At 34.6% G+C, this 27,351-nt stretch overlaps 1 protein-coding gene across 23 annotated transcripts in view; it reads left to right on the plus strand.

The window, feature by feature from the left end:
* Positions 1-8,824, plus strand: part of LOC143245160 (uncharacterized) — a 64,552-nt gene extending 55,728 nt beyond the window's left edge. For all 23 annotated transcript variants that reach the window (XM_076491155.1, XM_076491177.1, XM_076491154.1 and 20 more), the window contains 3 exons: positions 2,902-3,000; positions 5,080-5,177; positions 7,092-8,824. In XM_076491155.1, the coding sequence (XP_076347270.1) occupies positions 2,902-3,000; positions 5,080-5,177; positions 7,092-7,131 (237 nt within the window). In that variant the 3' untranslated portion in view covers positions 7,132-8,824. The remainder of the gene's footprint in view (positions 1-2,901; positions 3,001-5,079; positions 5,178-7,091) is intronic.
* The last annotated feature ends 18,527 nt before the right edge of the window (positions 8,825-27,351 follow it).

The following is a 27,351-nucleotide window of genomic DNA, read 5'->3' on the forward strand; positions in this document are numbered from 1 at the left end:
AAGAAGGTGAGTTATAGTTTTACACACATGGTTCCTGACTGTGATTTATGCATAACTGACATATTTATTTGCTTAGTAATGCAAGCCACTTGTTGTTTACTTCATTTTACTTAGGTCATTTTTCCAAGCATGTATGGTTCAAATGAGTATTATTTGTATTAAATGAACATTAAGAACACTACAACAGGATCTTTTATTCTTTCAACATTTCGACTACATGTACTTCTCAGGAAAGTATGACACTGTAGTGCTTTACAAAGATATCTATACAAATCCTTTCCAGATTAGATTGTTGGTCACTACAGCTGCTTCATTACTGGTTCATTACCACTGTCTGTCAACATATCACTTGCCTAATCAGCATCCTGCACTCATCTCACTAGGCTTTCTTCTGTTTCTGTCCATTGTAGTATGTCACTGTGGTGTTTGTTCTCATCTAAAAAGATGTAAGCAGCTTCTGTAGTTTTTCTTCATTGTTTTTTCTATCCCTCTGCTGGTAATATTAGTTTCCTTCCATTTGGGCAGGTGTCCTGCTTCCTCTGCATGTGCTGCTATTGAGCTGGTTGCATTGTGTCTTCTGACATCCATTCTATACTCATTTACTCTGGTTGTTAGGCATCTGCCAGTTTTACCTACATTAATTTTACTGCATCCACTACAGGTAATGCTGTATACTACACTGTTGTGTGTTTCTGTCTCGTGTTCTTTATACTCTCTCCCATTCTAATTCTTGTTTTCTTTACCATGTGTGTGATTGTGTGTCTCATTAGTCTGTCAGTGGGACTTGCATTCTGGGCACTGATGACCACTATGAACTTCTTGTTTCTCTCATCCTATTTCCTGTCATAACTCCTCATAATGATGTTCTTTGCCTTATCCCTTAGCTTTATAAGCATACTTCTAGGATATTGCAGCTTCCATTATGTGTTTTGTTTTCTTCATTTAAGAATTCTAGGCTGCACACCTGTAACACCCTCAAGAAAAAGCCTAAAGCCACACCTGTCTTCACTTTGTTTTCTGTACGGAGAACCTTGGTCACTTATCACTTGTACAAATCTAAGTGCCAAAGAATGGTATCTTTTCATCTTATTCTTCTGCTGTGAGTTGTATTCCTTACAGTATTTAATTCAGTTTTAATAATGTCACCTGTGCATCTTGGCATTATAGCTAGAATGTTGTCCACATGTCTTATCCACCTTGTTTCTTCCCACTGTCTTTGTAATGTTATATGTCCATAGTCACAGTTACTAGGTGAGCTAGGGAAGCACTTACTGGTGAGCCCATAGCCATCTCATGATGTTGGTGGTATTCCAGTCCCTGGAATTCAAATGGCTTATGCACAATGGTATGAGTTCAGTGTAATCTCCTCTTGGAAGAGGAAGATGATCATCTTTCATCTCTTGTATCACTCTGGTTGTAGCCCTGACAGCAGCTTCAGTTATTTTTGTGAACAATAACTTTACGTCAAAGCTACCCGTCTTCTTATTCCTTGGAGTCTTCTGATGAGGTCCTTTGAGTTCTCTGGATGTGAGTTGCTTGTAGATCTTGAGGTCTGGGATAGTGATTTAGGCAGGGCTTTGCTAACCTATGTGGTGCATTTGCCTATGCCTGATGTTATAGGTGGCATTGGGATTCCTGTTTTGTTTACCTTTGGCATTCTTCTCAAGGCTGAAGTATGAAATTGTTTTCTTCTAAGAGGTGCACTAATATCCTCTCATTCTCTTTCTTTACTAGGATTTTCCTTGCTTCCTGCTTAAATATTCAAACTTTCTTTATTGCAAAATCTTTCTCCTTCTTTGTGTATGTGGAGTTGTCAAACAGTTTGTTTTCTCTACACATTCACTTCTGTCCATGTTAATTACTCCTTTACCCTTGTATGCTTGAAATACGAATATGTTGCTGTCATTACTTTGCCTTTTTAGGGCTATAAAATGTCTCTTTGGAATGGTAGGATGCTGGGAATCTACCATATTCTTGTAGCAGGTGACTGCTACTTGTTTGAACAATTTATCTGCATTGTTGTCAATCCATCTGTGGTTGTAGATTGTGTATGCTAAGAAACTTTTCAGTATTAATATTTGTGTATTCACTTCTCCAATGGATGGTGCTGTACATCTCTTTCTTGAGGCTATGGTGCCTGTCTATCACTTTCCATCCTGTTTGTATTACTATGTTTGTTACTGGGTGAAGAACACACCTGTTTTAGAAGTAATACTATACCCCACAAGTGTCTTCCTTTCTTAATATGGCACGCCTGTACTTTCAAAACAGTTGCTTTCCCCATCATTGAATACCTTTTACTTTTTCATCACCCCTCCACTTTTGCAATGTAGAATTGTAGCTTTGGGTGAGGGAAGGTAGTACTGTTTTTAAAGTTAACATTTTCTTACTCTGAAAACGTATTTCAGATAAATACTTACCTCCTCTTATCCACCCTTCCTCCCCATTGATGTACAGGTGTTTCTAATTTGTATCTGCAAATTTTTGAAAGTGAGGATTGTGTTAGAATAATAGAGCTAGCTATGCTGGTATAGATGGTGCAGTATGATTGGTGGAATGTAGTCACATGATCAGCATATTGCTGCAGTGATGAGAAAGAAGGTACCTAATAGATTGGTGCACTTGTTAGCAAATTTTTTTTTTTTTTTGCAATGCATACAGGGTAAACCTGGATCAAGATAACTTTGGGTAAGTATCTGTCAGAAATATATTTTTAATGTAAGAAAATGTTGAAATTCACTTACATTAATCTACTTTATTAGAAATAATTATAAAATAATTTGTAGAATAATAAATTTCTTTTTTTTTCAAGTTTACAAAGATTCAGTATTTTGTTTTATTTAGAGCATGCTTTATTTACAGTTTGCTTTTTTTTTGTTCATTTTAACATTTTCACAACAGGATGGTAGCACTGCTCTATCAATAGCAATGGAGGCTGGACACAGAGATGTGGGACTATTGATCTATGCCAGCATGAATTTTTCCAGAGGAAGCTCTCCAGTAAGTTAATAATGTTAATCAAATTTATAGCTATGTTCCAACTAATTAAGACTTGTTATATAGGTTTTAATAAGACCACACACACAGTTGATAAAAGAGAAACAGTGTCAACAGACAAATTATAGAGAAACAAAACACTGTTTTAATTTGATGATAAAAGCACTGTTGTCCAAAACTCATAAACAGGAATAAGTATGAATTATATTCAGAGTGGTCAAGTGTTGTATAACATTACATCACTTCATGTGCACTCATGTTATGTATCCAGTAATATAAAACTTTAGTCTTCCCTGTGTTTTAGTGGACTATTATTTTGTAAATATAGTCACATTTCAATTATTATACACACACAGTTTATTACTACTTGGAAATAAACTATCACTTATTTTTCTTAAAGTGTAGAACACAAATAAAGAAGTAAAGCAAACTGTTATTTCTTAGTATGACCTTTGTACTTGGTTATTGCTGGACACTAGTTGCTGAGAATTTTTAAAAAGTTTGCACTTGGAGAATATGAAACATTATTTTTGGGTTTTATATATGCAGATGAATAACCAATAAGTCATAATTAACTACTCTGATATCATAGAATTTCACTATAATTTATTAAGCTTAGTAACTAAAATGTATTTAGATTTTACAAAATATGAAACTTTGAGCAGACTAAAGACACAACCTACCTCCTAAAAAACTTGGTTCGATAGAATGTCACATATCTAGCTGAGAAAAACAGTCTTGGGACATTCTAAGCTGTTGATTGGTTATTCATGTCATGTACTGTAGTAAGAGCATATAAGGAACTATTTCAAAAATTGGAAAGAGTTGAATGGAGCCACTGTCTTTGATTCAGTACATAAGACAACATTTCAGCAAAATAAAAAGATATGAGGTTCTTAGTTTATATTTGTGCTTGTTTAATGTTAGTAATTTGAGTTCAGTCTTAGTGTTATGACATCGCAAACATCTAATTTGAAACAATGCTGCATTAGACGTACCACGTGACTATCTAAAATCTATTTTTAAATGTGTTCTTTTAATATTTACTTTTAAATTAAGAAATTAAATCACATATGATATTAATGTTTGAATCATAATCTACAATTTGATTCCAAACTTTATTCACATAAATTCATAAAATAGTTTGTTAACATTTTGAATGCAACTCAACAAATACGATGGAATAGCCTTTGACCCTGATTGATTGTGCAAGGGTTAATTTGAAGCAGAAATTATCATTGTTTAATTGATGTTAAAATTATAAAAAAATACCCCAAATATAACATAGTTGTTGAAACAAAATTGTAAGTTGTGACTAGAAGTGTTAGGCATCTGTTAAACTGAATCTTTTTTGAAAATTTTAAAATTTGCAAAGTTTCAATATTTCAAACATTTTGTAGCTCAATACTAGATGTATCTTTAATAGTAAGTAAGGCATTCTGTGTGATGATAGTTTAGGCTACATTCTTTAAACATACATGTGTAATTTTTTGTTTGTTTCTTCCCTATATATTAAACAAGAACTTCAACAAATATGTTTAGCTGAGTAGGATTTTATACATTTACAAGTTTGGTGTACGTCTTAAAACACAAAATGTGCCTAAGTATATACCAAATACAATTTTTTTAAAAACGTAATTATATTTCTACTCTAATTATATTATTTAACTTGTGGAATAAAGGTCCCAAGAGCATGTTTGTTTGTGCACCAGCTATGACTACTTTCATTATAACATATGTGATATTGAATTGGTTAAATGATATGCAATATTTCTACGTTATACAAAATATTCATTGTCTGCTGTTTAAATGTATTTGGTAAATAGCATGTAACAACAATGAAATTAATAACATTAATTGTGATTTACAAGTATTATCTTTTATGCATTTCCAGTAAGATACGCATATGCAAAGGCTTAAAACTTGTTGTTACCCAAGGTTTTTTTCGTTGTATTTCTAGCTTGCACAACAAATAAGTAATTGTTTTTATGAAAAAGTCGTAACCACTAGAACAAGGAGGAGATATAACACAATCTTATATACATGTATTTATAACTTGTGTGAAAATTCTATCATCCACAGTACTCTTCACTCAAAGGAAGAAGGCGGAGCTCTACATCTAGCAGATCAACACCCCCTTCACGGACTCCTCCTGTTTCTCGAACACCACCACCACCCAGGTGAGAAATTATAATTTTATAACATGTAATAGCAAAGATCTCGCATCACAAAAAATCTGCGTAATATAAAATGAAAGTTATTTATTATTTTATTGTATGAACTGAAGCTTACGAAAATCGGTGAATTCAGATTTTTTGGTTTCTGATTGTAGCATGTTAGCATGTGTTGTGTTGCATTATCATCAAGCAATCCCTGCAGCAGTTCTTTAATTAATGTGAATCATAGCATAGCTTAAAATATGTAACAGTAATCAAACATCGGGCATCATCACAAAATAAGTGTATCCTAGAGATACTGAATATGTTAGAATGTTATTCACTGATTATCATTGTTGAGGTATCACACAACAGTAATTTTATCAGTTTCAATTGTTAATGGGTTTTGAAACTTATGCATTACTTGGCTGTTTCACTGACATTGTTAATATAGGTGAAGATGTTATACATGATACGATTTTACGATTTGGGGTATCTAAAAAACAACGTGTTTAGATTTCAAGTGTCCATTTTAGAACATAAAACAGTATATTGGCCAGTAGAGGGAAATTACTCAAAACTGCTGTAGTTTATCCAACTTTTCACATTATTTATAAATAGGGATTATAAATTCTTCTAATTTAATAAGTAACACAGTATTAATCATGGAATAAAAAAACAAATCGCAAACTGGAAAATTTTAGCAAGAACTTAAGATAACACACTGGGATGCATGCAGAAGAGAACATGCATCCTGCTTGTTGTACTGGTTGTGAGCATATTCGTGTGAGGCATCTAAAGTTAATTTGCTAAACAATGCCGAAAGTTAGAGGAACAGGTTCCTCTGGTGGGTTTGTTGAATTTATTAATATCTCAGTAAATTAAAAAGATAGGAAGTTAAAATTTCAAATTACTGCTTGTAATTGCATATTGGTTAGAAACTGCAAGAAACCTATTTTTCATGTTATTTTGTAGGAGAGCTCAGACACATCATGTGACACAAAACTGAGATTGAAAATCAACTGACTATTCATTTTTCCGATTAAAAAGTTAAAATCTAGATAATACACAAAAGTTCAATTAGAAACTACATATTATTGCCAAATTTATTGACACACATTCATAATAAAGTTGTTTAATTGAATGTTTAATTTAAAACTACAGTGTGGTATTGCATTCTGTAGCAAAATAGTTAATAGTTGGGTTGGATTACATTCAACTGATAGTTTTCACAAGAGACTTGGATAGTTAGAATAATTAAACATATTAATAAATGTAACTACTAATTTTAGTTATTAGATTATTTTTGCAAGTCTCAACACTAATTGATTAACCATATGTATCTGGCAAAGACAATGTAACTGAAAAGGTTGTGACATACACTATGAATCACTCACATCTTCGGGGTTAAACTAAATAACATTGACTTAAGCAAAATAATGTGAAATCATAATAGCAATATTTAATAGCTGAGACTATTAATTTAAGTTAATTAGTTAATAGACACAATTAACCTTTGTAGGTACTTGAGTTAATTATCCAGTTCTAGTTATAACAAACAACTTATGATGAAACACCACTAACAGAACATTTGTTGTTTTTTTAATATGTTTATAATATAAAATGTGTAAGAGCTGTATGTTATGCTTGCTATTACCTGTAAATATTAGAATCTTAAATGTTTTCTTTATGATGTAACTGAAATTATGAAAAGTTTGTAAGTAGATTCATATAGTATTTTCTGAGTTTGTTCAATAATAGTTTCTAGAAAATTCATCTTTTTGGTTAATTTAAAGACAGTTTTCAAATAACACCCAAAACAAATTAAATATATACAACTTTTATTATTTAATGTATAATTGCAAGTTGGGATTTTCTCTTGTGATTTGTTCTCTTTCATGTAACTTTTCTGAATATTATTCAATTTTTATATAACAGCCCTGCCTGTTCAAGGAAGTCTTCCAGCTCCATGCCATAACTAACTAACAATCAGGTTTTATTGTACAAGTTTTTAATATTGGTTCTGGTTATTTGTAATGTTAAAGTAACCCTATTGTATGCATATTATAGACTATAATTTGTATCTTTAAAGTTGGCATAGTTAATAGACAATCTTATTTTCATTTTGAATGAAGATATTATGCTTTAGGATGATGTTGTGTTCAATAACCAACTGAGTATGCGTTTTATAGTTGGTTTTACTTGGTAATAAAAATGTCATGGTGTCCTTTTTTTTGTTGTTGTTTTGTCGTAACAATGCTTTGAATCTCTGTTTAGGACAGTGCTGTGCATACAGTTACTCAGCAAAGATATAGTTGGTTTTGTCATTTTTAAACATTTTTTGAATTTACAAAGAAACAATGTAAATTCTTTTCTTTACATTTATTACTTTTCATAATCTCACATTAGTCTTTTGTTAAAATTGTGACATTATTATTATTATTATTAGAATTTCCACCACTTTGGATTAAAAAACAAGGACTTGCAGATGTGACTGTTGTGTACTTGAACTCCATTACATTTTGGGCTCATAGTTTTCACTTGGTTGTCTTAATGTGTAATTACTTATGTTCTTTAAGTGCATAGTTATTCACTCTTCAGTACAAAAATAGTTTTCAATTATGTTTTGCTAAAGTTTTCTCATATTAGAAATGTCAATTTATGATGTTTATTATGTATTGTCACAGAAAAAAAACGTTTACCATTTAATTCTACTGTTGATGTCAGACAGGTTTTCTTTGCATTTCCAGAAAATAATAGTGTAAATGATGTCTTTTTTTATTCTGTAATAACAGTTGTATACTTTTTTAATGTTACACTTCCATAAAGTAATCACTGACAGAAATTAATGATTTTTATTAGCATTGTTAAATTTTGGCTAGAAACTGAAGAATAGTTCTATGCAGTAAAGGCCAGTAATGGTATAGACCTGTATTTCTACTAACATGTCATAAATTGTTAAAATCATTTAATGCTGTTTTTTTTTTTTTTTGTTAGTGATGACGGAATTTGGGGCAAGCTAAAATTTAGTTTGCTGTCACAAATTTTTGGACGCAGTTTAGTTGAATATACTTTTTCATATTTTAATCGTTTGTGTGGTGCGTTTCAAAAACATGACACATTGTGGATTATATAATTAAGAAAACATTATTTTGTCTTCAAAGGAGTCCTATGTTTTTGAATTATAAGGAACATATACCTAATCATTTGTATATCTTTCATTATGTGTTTCACTGACAACAATAAACTGCTGTTTGTTAAGAATAATGCAGTTTCAATGATTCTAAGTTAACACGTCTTGTTTACAAAAAAAAGGAATAAACATTAATTAGTGAATATTTTTGGAAAGTAAACTGTACAATAAAAATATATGTGAGAAAAAACAAACATTTTTCTTTGTGAAGTTTCCAAATTACTTATTATTGTATGACTTTTGAATGAAAAATTTGTAGAACACTGAAAATGTGATAGTTTTAATATGCTAGCTGTAAATTAGCATCCATACTTGGTTTTCAACTTATCCTTCATGGTTATATTATTTGTGTGTTTAGGGTAGTCTCTTGAGGTTGAATTAACCAGATATGTAAAAAAATCTGAATTATAACACTGAACATATTTTTGTAATAGTTTTATAATCTTTGTTTATTAAAAATGTGTTTTTGAAACTATAAGAGTTGTGTTTATGTCTCTGTGTACATGAACATTTTGCAACATATGTAATAATTGCTTAAGTTGATAAACTAGCAACTGAAAGCTAAGTTTGTTTCATTGTTTTATTCTAAAGATAATACTACTTTAATAGTATTTAAGGTTTTTCTCCAAAAATAACTAGTTTTTATTCTCAATGTATGTGTAACACACGTGTGATAAAAAGTCTGCAATATAAAATGCTATAAAAGTGTCTGCAATTTGGACTCCAGTCACACAAGTGCTGGAAGCAGAGTCGACAATTCGAGCATTTTTGGTTTCTTCCCTTTTCTCTGTGTCATTTTCAGTTATCAAAGAACTGCCGACAGTGACACACAAAACATTGCTGATTGCTTTTAAGATTAATTAACAAGATTTCAGAACCTGTCAGCTGTAATCTATAATTTTACAGAGATTTATTACATACTGATGCAACAACAGTTCATTGATGAAACATGGCCACTCCATAGTCATTAGTAGGTTATTACAGTAATATTTTATTTTCTGGATGTCATGTGAACGTGATGAAAAGAAAACTCTTTGTAATAATAATTACATTATGATTTGCATTGCTGAATGAGCTATTTGCAATGATTTGGCCTAAGGTAAAGTTGCCTACTCTTGATACTTTGGACTTGTAATCTTTCAACAATTCAGCAGTAGTCGAAGAAAATTATGTGGTGATAACTTCTTAAAGGTTAATATGGAACGTAAATACCTTGTTCACCTAATAAAACTTGCTTTAAGTCTAATAAATTTGTTTTGCTGGCATTTGAAATTCTGCAGCCTGGTGTTATGAGCACTCAGTTTGCCACCTGCAGGTTCGAATCCCACCTGGAGTTACTCAAGGCTGTGTTTTGAGTGTTACAATTTTCAGTATAAAGAGTAATGCCATCACTGAATAAGTCCATCTTACTGTTGCAAATGGACTCTATGTCGACGACTTTCACATCTCAAGCAAGACCTAAAAGGCCTCGACTGAAGACTGCTTTTCTTTCCTATCTGCTTATTACATTACTTATCTGTGCCTCACTTCTTATGCATTCACTTATTAATAGATAGATCTTTAGTTAAGTTGCCATATCAGAAAATAATGTGACCGTCTTCCAAATCAAGTGTGAAGTGCTCGACCATATACCATAAGACAGCTCAGTGATTCGTCAAATTATACAGATGTTTCGGCTTGAACATGCCACAATATAGGACGTCTAACACAGATTGCCTTCAAGTAACTTTGCGCAAAATTAATAACTACAAGTCACAATTCCCGATAGCAGTACAAAGATGATAATAACATCTGCCAAGTGCCCAAAGTAAATATGGTAACAAAAGTAGCCGACAAAAGATTATAATAACAGCCCAAAGTAAATATGGTAACAAAAGTAGAGTCCGTCAAAAGATTATAATAACATCTGCCAAGTGCCCAAAGTAAATATGGTAACAAAAGTAGCCGAGTCCGTCAAAAAGATTATAATAACATCTGCCAAGTGCCCAAAGTAAATATGGTAACAAAAGTAGCCGAGTCCGTCAAAAAGATTATAATAACATCTGCCAAGTGCCCAAAGTAAATATGGTAACAAAAGTAGCCGAGTCCGTCAAAAAGATTATAATAACATCTGCCAAGTGCCCAAAGTAAATATGGTAACAAAAGTAGCCGAGTCCGTCAAAAAGATTATAATAACATCTGCCAAGTGCCCAAAGTAAATATGGTAACAAAAGTAGCCGAGTCCGTCAAAAAGATGATAATAACATCTGCCAAGTGCCCAAAGTAAATATGGTAACAAAAGTAGCCGAGTCCGTCAAAAATATTATAATAACATCTGCCAAGTGCCCAAAGTAAATATGGTAACAAAAGTAGCCGAGTCCGTCAAAAATATTATAATAACATCTGCCAAGTGCCCAAAGTAAATATGGTAACAAAGTAGCCGAGTCCGTCAAAAGATTATAATAACATCTGCCAAGTGCCCAAAGTAAATATGGTAACAAAAGTAGCCGAGTCCGTCAAAAATATTATAATAACATCTGCCAAGTGCCCAAAGTAAATATGGTAACAAAAGTAGCCGAGTCCGTCAAAAATATTATAACATCTGCCAAGTGCCCAAAGTAAATATGGTAACAAAAGTAGCCGAGTCCGTCAAAAATATTATAATAACATCTGCCAAGTGCCCAAAGTAAATATGGTAACAAAAGTAGCCGAGTCCGTCAAAAAGATTATAATAACATCTGCCAAGTGCCCAAAGTAAATATGGTAACAAAAGTAGCCGAGTCCGTCAAAAATATTATAATAACATCTGCCAAGTGCCCAAAGTAAATATGGTAACAAAAGTAGCCGAGTCCGTCAAATCCACAGACATAAAACAACTGAACAAAGGATGGCATACATCCTCACCCCAAAAACGTTCTCAGTGACTGTTTGAACATTTAAGTACTTAAAATAATATATATTATTAAATTCTGGTTAGATCCTAACCTTTAGAAAGCAAGTTAGTGTGTTAGTGTTCCACAAGGAAGAAAAGTCAGTTAATGAACTAGATTGTTAATGTCCGATCAATCCTGACCAGCTGTATAGGCAACAAAACATGGAAATAACAAGTAACAGACTATCTACATTTTTGGAATTCATTTCAAAACTACCAAAGCACAAAATGGTTTCAAAACTTTCGGCAAATAATGGATCGTTTAATTAGGTTTATTGAAAGCAGTATAGATAACTTTGATAAAGAAGAATGCACCATTCCCGTTCTCTCCATATCAAAAAACCTTTCGATACAGTGGCATAATGACGTAAGGTCCCGATTGTCAGAACTGGAACAATCACGAGGTATTATTCGCTGGCTGTCAAACCTTTTGAAAAACAGGAAGTGACGAGTACGCGCATAGATACTCAGAGAACTTTACTCCTGAGATATGTCCTCTCTCCACAGACGAACAGTTAACCCTATTCATCATGTATACAGATCCAACGCTTGGATGTGTATTCCAGCTGGTGGATGGTGGCGTGATTTGTAAGCCCCCTGCACCCTCAATAGTAGCTACTAGTCTTCATAACTAAATAACCAACCTGAGCTAAACATCAGACAGAACACTCCTCGAAACTACAACCTCGGCAAAATTTCTAGGCTTGACCTACGACAAAAATTCGCATGAGTCAAACACATAAATGACATTAGCCTGGAAACATAAGAACTATCCTACAGGTCTGACAGGCAAGAACAGGGACACATGACGTGACATACGTCTTGTTATAAAATGTGCATGGCCGGCATGAGAAAAAGATATAGAACGTAAATTACAAATCACTCAAGAATTTAAAAAAAAAAATTAGAGTTCGATTTAGGTCGGAGTTCAAGGTGACTTGTGAGGGTCAGGATTTCAGCGAATCTCTTTTTTTTTTTTCTCACCCCTTCTTCGTTATTTGTAATAGTCTGACAAATACTACCGATAAAATTCTTTCATCGGGTTTGTGATATGTATTATATTTTATTAACACTGATTTATCTTCATATTTTCATGGCCATGTCCTTCAGTAACATTTAGTACTATTACGTTCATCGCTTCATTTGTTACCACATAACCCACAAATAGTTCATACCAAAGTATTTCTGTTAATATGGTCACGTGTGTTAGCAAACAGTTTTGAAGTAAGCCATTACATTTTAACGCTATATATATCTACAGGTGCATATATTTTACATGTATATCCTCTTTAAATGGCCAAGTATGTTGAGGCGTTCGACTCGTCATCCGAGGGTCGCGGGTTCTAATCCCAGTCGCACCAAACATGCTCGCCCTTTCAGCCGTGGGGGCGTTATAATGTGACGGTCAATCCCACTATTCGTTGGTAAAAGAGTAGCCCAAGAGTTGGCGGTGGATGGTGATGACTAGCTGCCTTCCCTCTAGTCTTACACTGCTAAATTAGGGACGGCTAGCGCAGATAGCCCTCGAGTAGCTTTGCGCGAAATACAAAAGGAACAAACAATCCTCTTTAAATATGTTGTATGTTCAGTGTAGGAGGACATGTTCTTATGAGAGAAATTTAGTGAGGAGAGATACCTATATCAACATCACGTATGGTTCAGCAATTTACTTCTGTTAACATCATTTTTGTCAAAGAAGTGGAACGTGGAATCTATCAGTCTATCTTTTATTAAAAGTATATTTGCATATTTGTGAAAAAAGCCCCAAAAAACCAAGAAAGCGAAATTTGTGAATCTTGGTGCTGTAAAAACCGTAATTAGTAATGCATTTTGGATGATTGTAGTTCTTAGGATGTGTTTTCCTAATATTTAACCATGCGAGATATGCGTATTCAAGATAAGCAACTATTTGGTTTGTTTTGAATATCGCTCAAACATACCCAAGGGTTATCTGAGCTAGTCGTCCATATTGTAGCGGTGATATACTAGAGGAAAGGCAGCTTGCCAACGTTTGGGCTGTTTTCCAATGGCGCAGCGATATGTCTGGGGGATTACAACTCTGAAAACCGGGTTTCGATACCCGTGGTAGGTATAGCGTAGGTATAGCCCATTGTGTAGCTTTGCACTTAAACCAAACCGCCAAGAAAAGAAGAGGTAAGTATTGTATCTGACTTTCCTAGGTCTAAAATGACCTAAATACTGACCAGTGTGAAGAATTATGTGTCTTTTACAGCAAAGCCACATCGGGTTATCTACTGGACCACAGAGGGGAAACGAAACCATAATCTTAGCGTTGTAAATCTGTGGGTTCACCAGTAGACGAAGAAGAGTATATATTAACCTATTGATTGCCAAGTATTTCAGCTGCTACGGCAACTCCGAACCAAGTTCAAAATACAACTCTAATGCTCCTTCATTTTGTAACTTTTTCGTGACGCCATTTTGGATCGAAAGTGAAACAATTTGTAAGTAGGTCAAATGCATGTATGGTGTTGACATCTAGCGTTGAAGTTAGATATTATTGAGAACGAATTAACTCGTCAGTGGCACTGTGTTACCGATCGGCTTGGACGAGTTATCTCGTCTACGGCATTGAACAGGTTAAACTTGAGAGACAATTGCAGCCTAGCTTTTTGAGCTTTTCATTTATTATCAAGTAAAGCTACAAGAATAATGATTGTTTTCCTTCTGTTGTTCTGTGTTTATCATAGAATATTTCAAAGAAATATCAAGCGGTTTCATTTAATATATACACTTTCTTTCTCTGGGTTTCCAGTGACATAACAAACGTGTCTGCAGATTTACGACACTATAAACCGAATTTCGATACTCGTGGCGGGCGAAGGAGTAAATATTGTGCAGATTGGTGTTTAATTTTAAATAATCTCTTTCTCTAAATTTTTCTTTTGGCCCAGCATGTCCAGGTGGTTAAGGCACTCGACTCGTAATCCAGAAGGTCGCGGGTTCGAATCCCCTTCACACCAAACATGCTCGCCCTTTTAGTCGTAGGGGTATTATAATGTGACGGTCAATTCTTCTATTTGTTGGCAAAAGAGTAGCCCAAGAGTTGGTGTTGGGTGGTGATAACTAGCTGCCTTCCCTCAGTCTTACACTACTAAACTAGGGACGGATAGCGCAGATAATCCTCGAGTAGCTTTACGCGAAATTCAAAAACAATACAGTACTGATTTTTTCTTCCTTTTGTTTTTGTTTTTTTCCTCCTTGTTGGTTTCCATCCTGACTGATTATTGAATGCGAAGTAAGTAAACAATGCGTGAGGTACCATCAGTTTTTACTAAGCAGAAATATACTGCATTGGAAATCCCATTGTTGAGCAGGAGTGTAACTTTTAAATCATTAACCTCTGATGCAAAATAAAATAATACCAAAGAAAGTTTCTGGTGGAAATCAGCTTTTAGGTCGTTCTTATAAGGTGGGAAAAACTTATAACACCGGCTTGTCGTTTCGTTTCACGGGAATGTTGTAAAATAGCCAGAAATGTTTCCTCACAGTTTCATGCATCTGTTTGAGATCACTGACCGTTTCGTGTGCCAGCGTGAGACATAAAGAATGAAGAGTATTCATAAAGGTTTCAGTTGGTCAGTTTCTTCTTTGGACTTGCAACAGTTAAGTACTGAAGATGTTTAGTATCTCACGTTAAGCATAAAGCTGCGAATGGTATGATTGTTAAAAAGAAGGGGAGATAGGTTTTCAGATGAACATTTAAAGTTGACAACTGAGAGCAAATGGAAGTGAAACGGATTACGAATCACGAGAAACCGAGATGAATATGGAGTTCTTTTTGGGCTTTCTATTCTGAGATTTTCACTATATGACCAACTGACTAAAATAAAATATGGGCAAAAACTATTTAAAGTTAAGGTATTCAAAATAGACGGTTATAAAGAATCATATTTTTATAAGGATCCAGGTGGTTCTGAAATTTTCTGGTACTTTCAATCAGTTGATGTTTCATTGTGTTATTTAAATTTTTTAACAACAGTGGCCAAAATTAGTAAAGAATTGAATTATAAATTCGTGATGAAGAGAAACTCACTTGAAGTGAAAATGTACTCTCAAGACGGTTGGAATGGGTATTAGTATGATAAATTTGAATTATATATTTTATTTATACAAGGAAATTTGCGATGTGCGTTTCTATTGTTAGGAAAACGTAAAATGTGAAAAAACAACAAAAACACACAAACTAAGACTATTTTACAAATATTGTATCTACTTGAATGAGAATGATCAGGTGGCGCTATTTGAGGACAATTTGTTTCTTTGTTTGTTTTTTGAATTTCGCGCAAAGATACACGAGGGCTATCTGCGCCAGCCGTTAGTTAGCAGTGTTAGACGAGAAGGAAGGCAGCTAGTCATCACCACCCACCGCCAACTCTTGGGCTACTCTTTTACTAATCGGTTTTGCATGTAAGAAATCTGATTTTTTCTACAGATGTTTATATATAGAGAAAATCTGATTCGTTCTAGAAGTGTCTACATATAGGAAAACTGATTATCTCTATAGATATTTATGTATACAAAATCTGATTTGTTTTAGAAATGTTTACATATAGGGAAGCTAATTCCCTTTATAGATGTTTATGTATAAAAAATCTGATTCGTTGTAGAAGTGTTTACATACGCTGCTGGACAAAATCTTAAGGCCAATGAATATAAAGAAAAAATATGCATTTTGTGTTGTTAGATTCAACACCTTATTTGAGTAGAGCTTCGAAAGATGAAAATAAGAAAAGGGAGGCCCCCATTGGCTCAGCGGTATGTCTGCGGAGTTACACGCTAAAATCCGGGTTTTGATACCTGTGGTGGGCAGAGCACAGATAGCCCATTCTGTAGCTTTGTGCTTAATTCAAAACAACAAGGAAAGGGAAAATAAAAAAAACTTTTTTAGCATTTAATAGGGAAAATGTGAACACTATGAAATTAGCCTAAATTCTAGCTGGTCAAAAGTTTAAGACCATACTGAAACGAAGCGTTAATCGGTAAACACGTAACGAAATTTAGTCATTTGTGTTCAAGCATTAGCGTTGTCAACATCTCCCACTGACCTCTCCTGTGCTACGTTGGGTAAAAACATGGCAAAGGCTAAAAAGTTGACAGAGTTTGAACGTGACAGCATTGTCGAGCTGCAAAAGCAAGATCTCTTTCAACGTGCCATCGCTGATGAGATTGGGCGTAGTAAAACTGCTTTGGTAAATTTCTTAAAAGACCCTGAGGGATACGGAACGAGAATTTCAAGTGGTCGGCCCAAGAAAATTTCGCTGGCGTTGAGCAGGAGGATTCGACGGGTTGTCCGGCAAGACACCAGATTAAGACCCTAACGGACGCAGAATGCAGCTCAAGAACAATAAGACGGCATCTGCGAAAGAAAGGCTTTAAAAACAGTAAACGTCTTCAAAGGCCACGCCTCCTTCCACACCACGAAACAGCTCGGTTAAAACCGAGGTTTTAAAATCTGATTTTAAAATTGTCAGTTACACGTTACAATCAATGACGTGATTCTTTCCAAATATACACTGGCATATTGGATAGAGCATCATTATTAATTGAAAATGTGTGGAAATGACTGGATCTTTCAACAGGACAACGGTGCAATCCACAATGCCCGCAGGACAAAGAACTTTTTCATGGCAAAGAACGTGATTCTTTTGGACCATCCAGCGTGTTCGCCCGAACTGAACCCCATTAAAAATGTTTGGGGGCGGATGGTAAGGAAAGTCTATAGAAATGGACGTCAATTGCAAAAAAGTGCATGATCTTCGTGAAGCCATCTTCACCTCTTGGAATAACATTCCAGCCAGCCTTCTGCAAATGCTTATATCGAACACGCCAAAGCGAATGTTTGAAGTTATTCACAATGACGGCCGTGCAACTCACTACTGAGACCTCTTGTTGGGTATTTCCTGCCCTGTTTAGGACTTTTTGTTTGGTATGGCCTTAAACTTTTGACCAGCTAGTATTTAGGCTAATTTCATAGTGTTCACATTTTCTCTATTAAATGCTAAAACGTTTTTTATTTTCATGTTCCCTTTTCTTATTTTCATCTTTCGAAACTCTATTCAAATAAGTGGTTGAGTCTAACAACGCAAAATGTATATTTTTTCTTTATGTTCATTGGCCTTAAGATTGTGGCCAGCAGTGTATAAGAAATATGATACGTTCTATAGATGTTTATATATATATATATACAGGAGATCTGATTTGTTCTAAATAGGAAACTCTGATTCCTTATAGATATGTTTACACATAGGAAATGTGATTTATTCTAGAAGTGTTTACACATAGGAAATGTGATTCTTTCTAGAGGTGTTTGCATTATTCTTCAATGAAGTATTATTTGAAGGGCAGCTTTTAGAAAAAAGAAAGTGTGAAATTCATAAAATGGAGTACAAAACCAGTAATCAAAAGAAGATAAAATCTTTAAATTATCGTGAGTTCAGGTTTTAATTTTACCCAGGGGACGATTTTCCAGACCTCTCCTTCACCTTTACAAAGTTATAATGTGTTAAGTGCTTGCGACCTGTTTATTTATATTTTTCTTATCATATAGACCATTGCAGTAATAGAAGCTGTACCATCTTTTCTCAATATGTAGATTACTACTGTAATAGAAGTTATATCACCTTTTCTCAACATGTATACCACTGCAGTAATACAAGTTATACCATCTTATCTCAGCATGTGTACTACCACAGTAATACAAGTTATACCATCTTATCTCAACATGTGTACTACCACAGTAATACAAGTTATACCATCTTATCTCAGCATGTGTACTACCACAGTAATACAAGTTATACCATCTTATCTCAACATGTGTACTACCACAGTAATACAAGTTATACCATCTTATCTCAGCATGTGTACTACCACAGTAATACAAGTTATACCATCTTATCTCAGCATGTGTACAACCACAGTAATACAAGTAATACCATCTTATCTCAACATGTGTACTACCACAGTAATACAAGTTATACCATCTTATCTCAGCATGTGTGTTACCACAGTAATACAAGTTATATCATCTTATCTCAACATGTGTACTACCACAGTAATACAAGTTATACCATCTTATCTCAGCATGTGTACTACCACAGTAATATAAGTTATACCATCTTATCTCAGCATGTGTACTACCACAGTAATACAAGTTATACCATCTTATCTCAACATGTGTACTACCACAGTAATACAAGTTATACCATCTTATCTCAGCATGTGTGTTACCACAGTAATACAAGTTATACCATCTTATCTCAGCATGTGTGTTACCACAGTAATACAAGTTATACCATCTTATCTCAGCATGTGTACAACCACAGTAATACAAGTTATACCATCTTATCTCAACATGTGTGTTACCACAGTAATACAAGTTATACCATCTTATCTCAGCATGTGTACTACCACAGTAATACAAGTTATACCATCTTATCTCAGCATGTGTACTACCACAGTAATACAAGTTATACCATCTTATCTCAACATGTGTACTACCACAGTAATACAAGTTATACCATCTTATCTCAGCATGTGTGTTACCACAGTAATACAAGTTATACCATCTTATCTCAGCATGTGTTACCACAGTAATACAAGTTATACCATCTTATCTCAGCATGTGTGTTACCACAGTAATAAAGTTATACCATCTTATCTCAGCATGTGTACAACCACAGTAATACAAGTTATACCATCTTATCTCAGCATGTGTGTTACCACAGTAATAAAGTTATACCATCTTATCTCAGCATGTGTACAACCACAGTAATAAGTTATACCATCTTATCTCAGCATGTGTACTACCACAGTAATACAAGTTATACCATCTTATCTCAGCATGTGTACTATCACAGTAATACAAGTTATACCATCTTATCTCAACATGTGTACAACCACAGTAATACAAGTTATACCATCTTATCTCAGCATGTGTACAACCACAGTAATACAAGTTATATCATCTTATCTCAGCATGTGTACAACCACAGTAATACAAGTTATACCATCTTATCTCAGCATGTGTACAACCACAGTAATACAAGTAATACCATCTTATCTCAGCATATGTACTACCACAGTAATACAAGTTATACCATCTTATCTCAGCATGTGTACTACCACAGTAATACAAGTTATACCATCTTATCTCAACATGTGTACAACCACAGTAATACAAGTTATATATTCTTAGATTTTACGAGTATTATTCGTCAGTATTTACGCTAGGTATATTCTAAGGAAAAGGAAATAATATTCTGGTGCTGATTTGTTAATACATTTATTCAAGAATGAAAACAATTGATCTCATAAAACATGCACATTTGTGTATAATCAGAAGTTGAACACACAGTGTACACAATCTCAAACAGCACCTGGTTTGAAGCCTGAAATGTAAACATATATATGTATATGGTACACACACTACACGTTTTATATATCATTAATGATACAAAACGTCGCTCCATTCTTGTTAATAATTAATATGTGTAATTTGACATTTTGATAATCCTGTACATTTGATAACATTTTCAGAATTCAACTTTAATATACTTACAAGGATGAACAAAATAATTTAACTAATTTCTGACAATACCACAACAAAATTGGTGGGTTAATTTCTTGATGCACTATATAAAATGCAATTAAAATGATGCATAAACTAGTTTATTATATATATTGCACATCTACCCGTTAGGTGTCGCCATTTATTGAAGAAAAAATCACTAATTTTGGCGCCTAGTTGAACAACTTGTACGATGTGATTTACGCACAAGAAAAAGGTGAGGGGTTATTCGTACGACCCCTCTACCTGCAAACGATCCTACAGTATTTAGCATGTGTCAGAATTTAGTTGTATAGCAAAATATTTATGAAATAAAAATAGCATTCGATTACATAACTTTGTTTTGTTTTTGAATTTCGTGCAAAGCTATTCGAGGGCTATCTGCGCTAGCCGACCCTAATTTACCAGTGTAAGACTAGAGGGAAGGAAGCTAGTCATCACCGCCAACTCTTGGGCTACTCTTTTAACAACGAATAGTGGGATTGACCGTCACATTATAACGCCTCCACGGCTGAAAGGGCGAGCATGTTTGGTGCGACGGGGATTTGAACCCGTGACCTTCAGATTACGAGTCGAACTCCTTAACCCACCTAGCCACGCCGGGCCCGATTACACAAGAGACAGAGAGAAGGTAATTATTGTTTATTTTTGCGCCACAGTAGAAAAACCAGCTTTTTGTATTAAAATATATAAAACGTAGTCCTTAGTTGTTACACAATTGTGTGTTACAAGGAAAGGTTTCAATGATAAATTCCACTATAATTAAAAAACCGAAAATAAAAGAGGCTTCTAACCTCCGTTAACTACTGCATGCTATGTTTTGATACATGTACAGATGATATGCCGTATCACTATTTAAGTGTTACAGGATACAACAAGTACAGAAACTACAATGTAAATACTCGTGAGCTCTAGTTTGTAACTCGTGTGTGTAATTACCGGTAAAAAAGTTGACTCAAATAGGAACCTATTTCATAACAATATTTTTGTCTTGTTTGTTTGGGAATTTCGCACAAAGCTACTCGAGGGCTATCTGTGCTAGCCGTCCCTAATTTAGCAGTGTAAGACTAGAGGGAAGGCAGCTAGTCATCACCACCCACCGCCAATTCTTGGGCTACTCTTTTACCAACGAATAGTGGGATTGACCGTCACATTATACACCCCCACGGCTGGAGGGCGAGCATGTTTAGCGCGACGGGGGCGCGAACCCGCGACCCTCAGATTACGAGTCGCACGCCTTACGCGCTAGGCCATGCCGGGCCCGTCATAACAATAAATAACCATTTCTGAAACAGGAATTAAAAAAAAAAAATACCGCTATTGAAGTTGCGCTGTGCAAGGAAATGTTTATAATAATTTGTCCTCACAATGGTGTATGGTCAGAATTTCATTCATTGTCCATTTTCAAAAATAAAACAGTTATTATATTTGACTTTATACAAACATGTATGCTTCTTTTATTTAAATTATAAATGTAATAAATCATGCTCAAATCATTTCTTTTAATTTATTTGTATATACATTTCTGAATAATCATGGCGGTAAGTTTACGGATTTACAACGCTAAAATCAGGGGTTCGATTTCCCTCGGTGGGCTCAGCAGATAGCCCGATGTGGCTTTGCTATAAGAAAAACGCAAGACTAATCATGGCGGGTTGTGGTCTATAGGTAGCGTGTCTGAACTGCGTTTGATTGTTTTGAATTTTGAGCAAAACTACACGAGGGCTATCTGGGCTAGCCGTCCCTAATTTAGAAGTGTAAGACTAGAGCGAACGCAGCTAGTCATCACCACCCACCGCCAACTCTTGAGCTACTCTTTTACCACCGAATTGACCGTTGTAAGAGCGAGGATGTTTGGTGCTACGGGGATTCAAAACCTCGACCCTCAGATTACGAGTCGAGCGCCCTAACTACCTGGTCATGCAGGGCCGTCTGGACTGTGAACCCGAAGGTATAGGGCTCGCTGCCCGTTACTATGAGAAAGCTTTTCATCCTTTGCAGTCGAGAGTTACATCTCGAAATTTGTTCAGTCACACAATAGATATTGGCTAAGTTTCCCGAGAGTTCATAATTTACACACAGTTCCCTTTATTTATAATGTAATACTTTGCATATTTCTGTTAGCCATTTTCTTTCAGTTTAGTCTGGATGCAGAGATTCACTCGAGTAAACCAATAAACTTTCCCTTTCTCAGATGGAATTTGGTAAACAGGCGGGTTTTCTCACAGAAAATATGGCTCGTGACTGGTGAAATAGACAGCTGTCTTTTCTGTGTGAATTGCAAAATGACTAGAAGCACTTGAACCACACTTAATAAATGTGATGTGTACAAACCTACTTTTTTATGTTTTGTATATAAATTCAGACTTGTCTCTGTAAATAGTAGCTTTTGATCGAAACATTATTACTTTTTTGTAACTTTTGTAGACTTAGTGTTGGGTAGCTTTTCGCAAGCTTTAGGGTTGTTTTACTTTGCATTTAACTTTGACCCCCTAGTGGCATGGTGGTGTGTCAGTGAGCTTACACACTAAAAACTGCGTTTCGATCCCCGTAGTAGGCAGAGTACATCGAGCTTTGTGCTTAATTCTAAACAAACAAAAGTAGTTAACTTTAAAGTCGTTTTTTTATTGTGTTTGCTTATGAATTTGTTTGTAATAAAGATTGTAATTTATATATACATTTACCATATTTCTTCTTTTCGCAACGAACTCATTTGAACTTCGGAGTAAAACACTATAACTTCATATTCTGTGAACCTCCTTATAACATGTATCGGAAAACACCACTGTTTTGTATTTACGTTTACTTCATCCTTGCATCCATTCTAATACCTTTAAAATTTCGATATTTAATTTTTGAAGTCGTTACTATCGGTTAATCGTACAGTTAACGTAAAGTGTTAATTTCACCACTTTTATTTTTAACTCAAAACCGATATATCCTAACATTACTTATTCGTTGAATGATAAATATCTCCTTATTTAATTAATAATAATATATTAGTATGGAAATTGTTTAACATAAGTGTTCTGTTTTATAACAGTCTCATCAAACAGTATTTTAAATCAGTAAAAGAAATTTATTTTGGTGAGTTTATATTTCCCGATAAGAAAAAAAATTCATCCAAAGAAAAACTTATATTGCATATTCATATCACGTGATAAAAGGTTCGTGACCAAACACAGAGGATTAAAGATATCTTTATGTATTTTCACCACACAAGCAGCAACGTCACCCGTGTTAAAATTTCATAATAAACGTTGTTGTAACGACATCGAGAAAAAACAACAACAAAACAACGATTTTTATGTTTTAAAGTTTGTAGTGTAAACTCTAAAGTTCAATCCATTGTTAAAAGGAGAAATAATTGTTTGTTTGTTTTTGAATTTCGCACAAAGCTACTCGAGGGCTATCTGTGCTAGCCGTCCCTAATTTAGCAGTGTAAGACTAGAGGGAAGGCAGCTAGTCATCACCACCCACCGCCAACTCTTGGACTACTCTTTTACCAACGAATAGTGGGATTGACCGTAATATTATAACGCCCCCACGGCTGAAAGGGCGAGCATGTTTGGCGCGACGGGGATGCGAATCCGCGACCCTCGGATTACGAGTCGAGGAGAAATAATACACGACCTATTACTAGATAAAATATTATTGGTTTCATTTAACTCAACGTTTCGCCGTTACGACTTCATCGAGGCAAACAAGATCCTAGCTGACTTACTTGGGCTTATAGAAAAGCCTCTCAGTAGATCAGCGGTATGACTGCGGACTTACAACAAAAACCGGGTTTCGATACCCATGGTGGGCAGCGCACAGATAGCCCATTGTGTAGCGTTGTGCTTAATTCAAAACAACAACAACAACTACTTATAAAAAAAAATCAAAATAATAAGAGTCAGCGCAGTACACCCAAATAGACAAAATTATACAATCTAAAGCGGACGTATCTTATTACACTTATTAAATATAAGCAGTAAGAATTAAAAATCCCAGGGTGATTTGTGACCTATCTTCTGAAGTTAGTAGAGCTTTTTTGTATTTTCTGTCTACAAAAGTTGTGGCAGCGAGCTAGAATGTTTGCTGTTATGAAACGATCAATCACACCATATTTGTTAACATAATGTTCAGTCATAGCACTGGTTTTACTGTCTACTGTGTGTAAAGTTCAAAGGTGTTCGTTAATTATATCCCTAATAATTCTGAGAGTTTCACTGACATATACAGAACCATAAAGGTTGCGTTTAAATCTGTATATTATATTTATGTGGTTACAGTTGCCTCTTAAACTTGATTTACAACCTGTACCTTTGTCTGCGGATTCATTGCATGCTTTAGGGTTAAAGGTTGAGCTGATTAACATATTTTTCAATATTCTACCTGGCTTCTCTGTAACTCTGATGTCAAGACCTGATTGTCTGCTCGTATGTTTAATACAAGCTCATATTCTAGGACTAATATACAGCATAAGGAAAATTGTCAGAAACTGCCTTTTTTATGTGTTATTGTTTCTGTATTGTTACTGGGGGGCTGTGGTTTCATAGCTTCGTAAAGTCTTATCAATAAATGTTTTAGAACTTCTATTAACGTTTATGTACGAGTTCTTGTACAGCTTTGGATTTATTTTAACTGATACGGTTTAGTTGTTCAATAACAATCGTATGTTTAACGTCTAGTGGATGAGGAGTGGTAATAAAAACTGCTTTCCATCAAGGCTTAAGTTGCACTTCTGTGACAAGTTGATCGTTTTTTAGCATAACCAGAACATAAAGGAACGATAACATGTTTGATTCTTTGGAGTTCCGAATAGTAGTTTTTATTCCAGGGTGGAAGCTAGTGAGGAAATCATAGAAGCTACTTGATATAAGTTACTTGAAGACTTATTCCAAATAGCGGCACATATATCCGACTTACACCTTTTTTGCGTTTCCTTATGCCACTGTTGTAAGGCTTGCCTTTTTAACATGTAAATAACATAAAACGTTACGACTACACAATTATCCCAAGGAACACCAGTTAACTATTGGCAGTAGCTCTCATTAAACCGAAAATAGCTGTTTCTCAGCTCCAGATTTAAGAGGTCTTTGGTGTATTGAACCACGCATCCCGCTAAATGTACACTATCTTTATGAATCTCTACAAATTATCTTCATCAATTTGAATGGAGGGTTATAACAACCCAACATCCAGACTGAATATTATTATATCGGGTTGATGACGTTAAGAGTAGAATGGAGGCTTTACAGAAAACTTTGATGTTTTAAGTATGTAGGACAAAAATTCAAACAACAGTTGTGAGGTTGGTCTATCTACAAACTACGAGTGTTCTTCCGAACAGCGGTACGTTTACGGACTTACAATAATAAAATCCGAGATTCGATTCCCGCGGTGGACACAACAGCTACTTCAATGTCTTTGCTCTATAAGAAACTAACCAATAACTGTTGGTGAGTCACAGGCTAACACAATACGTCTCAAAGGGATACCTTCTGTGTGGTCCTTGGGAAGACCATAAACTTTCGGTGGTCTGCTATTGCTTAGAATAAGATTAAATGTTATACATTTGGGAAATGCTTATAATTTATTGGTCTATTTAATTAAATATTTACACTTTATCTTAGCTTTAATTATAATATCTCACTAGTGTTTTGGAGTTGTTTTCACAGTTGAGATGATCATTTATCTTATTGGTCCAGCATGGCCAAGTGGTTAAGGAGTTCGACTCATAATCCGAGGGTTTCGGGTTCGAATCTCCGTCACACCAAACATGTTTGCTCTTTCAGTCATGGAAGCGTTATAATGTGACGGTCAATCCCACTATTCATTGGTAAAAGAGTTGTTCAAGAGTTGGCAGTGGGTGGTGATGACTAGCTGTCTTCACTGTAGTCTTACACTGCTAAATTAAGGAAGACTAGAGCAGACTGTCTTAGTGTAGCTTTGCGCGAAATTCAAAAACAAACAATATCTTATTTACGCACACACATTTATTTATAATCACAATAACTTTATCTTTATCAAGTTATTATTACCTTTTAGACTCCTCAAAGCTGTCTTTTTCGGAAAATGTCAACTACCTCTTGGTTTATATCCCATAATACTTCCTACTAAGAAGCCTCCTATTTTATTGTCAAGGTTATTACACCAACATTGTGTCAGCACAATATTATGTTCTATATCCTTAGGCCCGGCATGATAAAGTGGGTAAAGCGCTAGACTTGTAATCCTAGGGTCGCGGGTTCGAATCCTCGTCATACCAAAATGCTCACCCTTTCAGCCGTGGGGGAGTTATAATGTTACAATCAATGCCACTGTTCGTTGGTAAAAGAGTAGCCCAAGATTTGGCAGTGGGTGGTGATGACTATTTCCCTTCGCTCTAGTCTTACACTGCTGAATTAGGAACGGCTAGCGCAGATAGCCCTCGTGTGGCTTTAAGCGAAATTCAAACCAACCAACCAAACAAACAAACTCACTGCTACACTTCAAGTGAAGACAATTATTCAACGAGGAAACATTTTGCTTGTCAGTATCTTAAATGAACGAAATGAAAATTTAGTTAAGACTTAAGTCTCGGCTAGCTTTCATAATAATGCTAAAGTTTTAATATATATATTTTTGCTAAAAATTAAGATTTTTAAATTATAAATTACTTTTGTCGTGTTTGGTATGTATGAATACAAAACCAAAACATTAATTCAAGATAACACCAAACAAACAGATTCGTTCAACTGACTTAATTCAAAATCATTATTGTAAAAGAAATATTTATTTAAGATTCAATATTCAGATGTTAAACAACTACAGATTATTAAAGTATTAATGTATTTCAAACTATTTTATGGAGGCGTTTAATGTGGTGTTCAGTTCTACTATTTATTAGCGAAATGTAGTTCTTCAGTTGGCAATTCAAAGTGAGGGACGTTACTAGTCTCTGTCTACAAGTTTTAGAGTATTTAATATAATGTTTCTGGATTTTTAGTCCCTGTGTGAACCCTGTAAAGTACTTAGAGTAACAACAACAAATATATTACGTTTTCTTTAATATATATTTTTCATTTTATGTCTTGTTTTTATTATAGCTTTATTTTTACTTTTATACGTCAGCCGTTTTCCGTTTGCGATTTCCCTTCTGGTAATTCGAGAAAGTATGTATACCTACGGAAGGGCATCTTGATAAGCAGATTTTGTTGTTGTGCGGGTTAATAACACGAATAAGGTACGTAGTCCTTAAACAGATACGTTTAAGACCTATTGTTCTTCACATCTAGAAAGAAATGTCAACATGCTCGAAATCTGCACCATGAGGTCGAAACTTTACAAACTGAGTAACGAGCACACTAAAAATATACGTTCGTCTTAGGTTTGTAATTTATTTGTCATTTAAAATAAATAATTGAACATTTGCGCAATTTGTTTTAACTGATAAATAATATTATTTTATTCTTGTAGTACACGTTGGTGTATAGAAGACATATTAATACTATGAATAAATTATCTTATAACACTA

This window comes from Tachypleus tridentatus, chromosome 2, assembly GCF_004210375.1.
Source record: "Tachypleus tridentatus isolate NWPU-2018 chromosome 2, ASM421037v1, whole genome shotgun sequence".
NCBI classification, from domain to species: domain Eukaryota; kingdom Metazoa; phylum Arthropoda; class Merostomata; order Xiphosura; family Limulidae; genus Tachypleus; species Tachypleus tridentatus.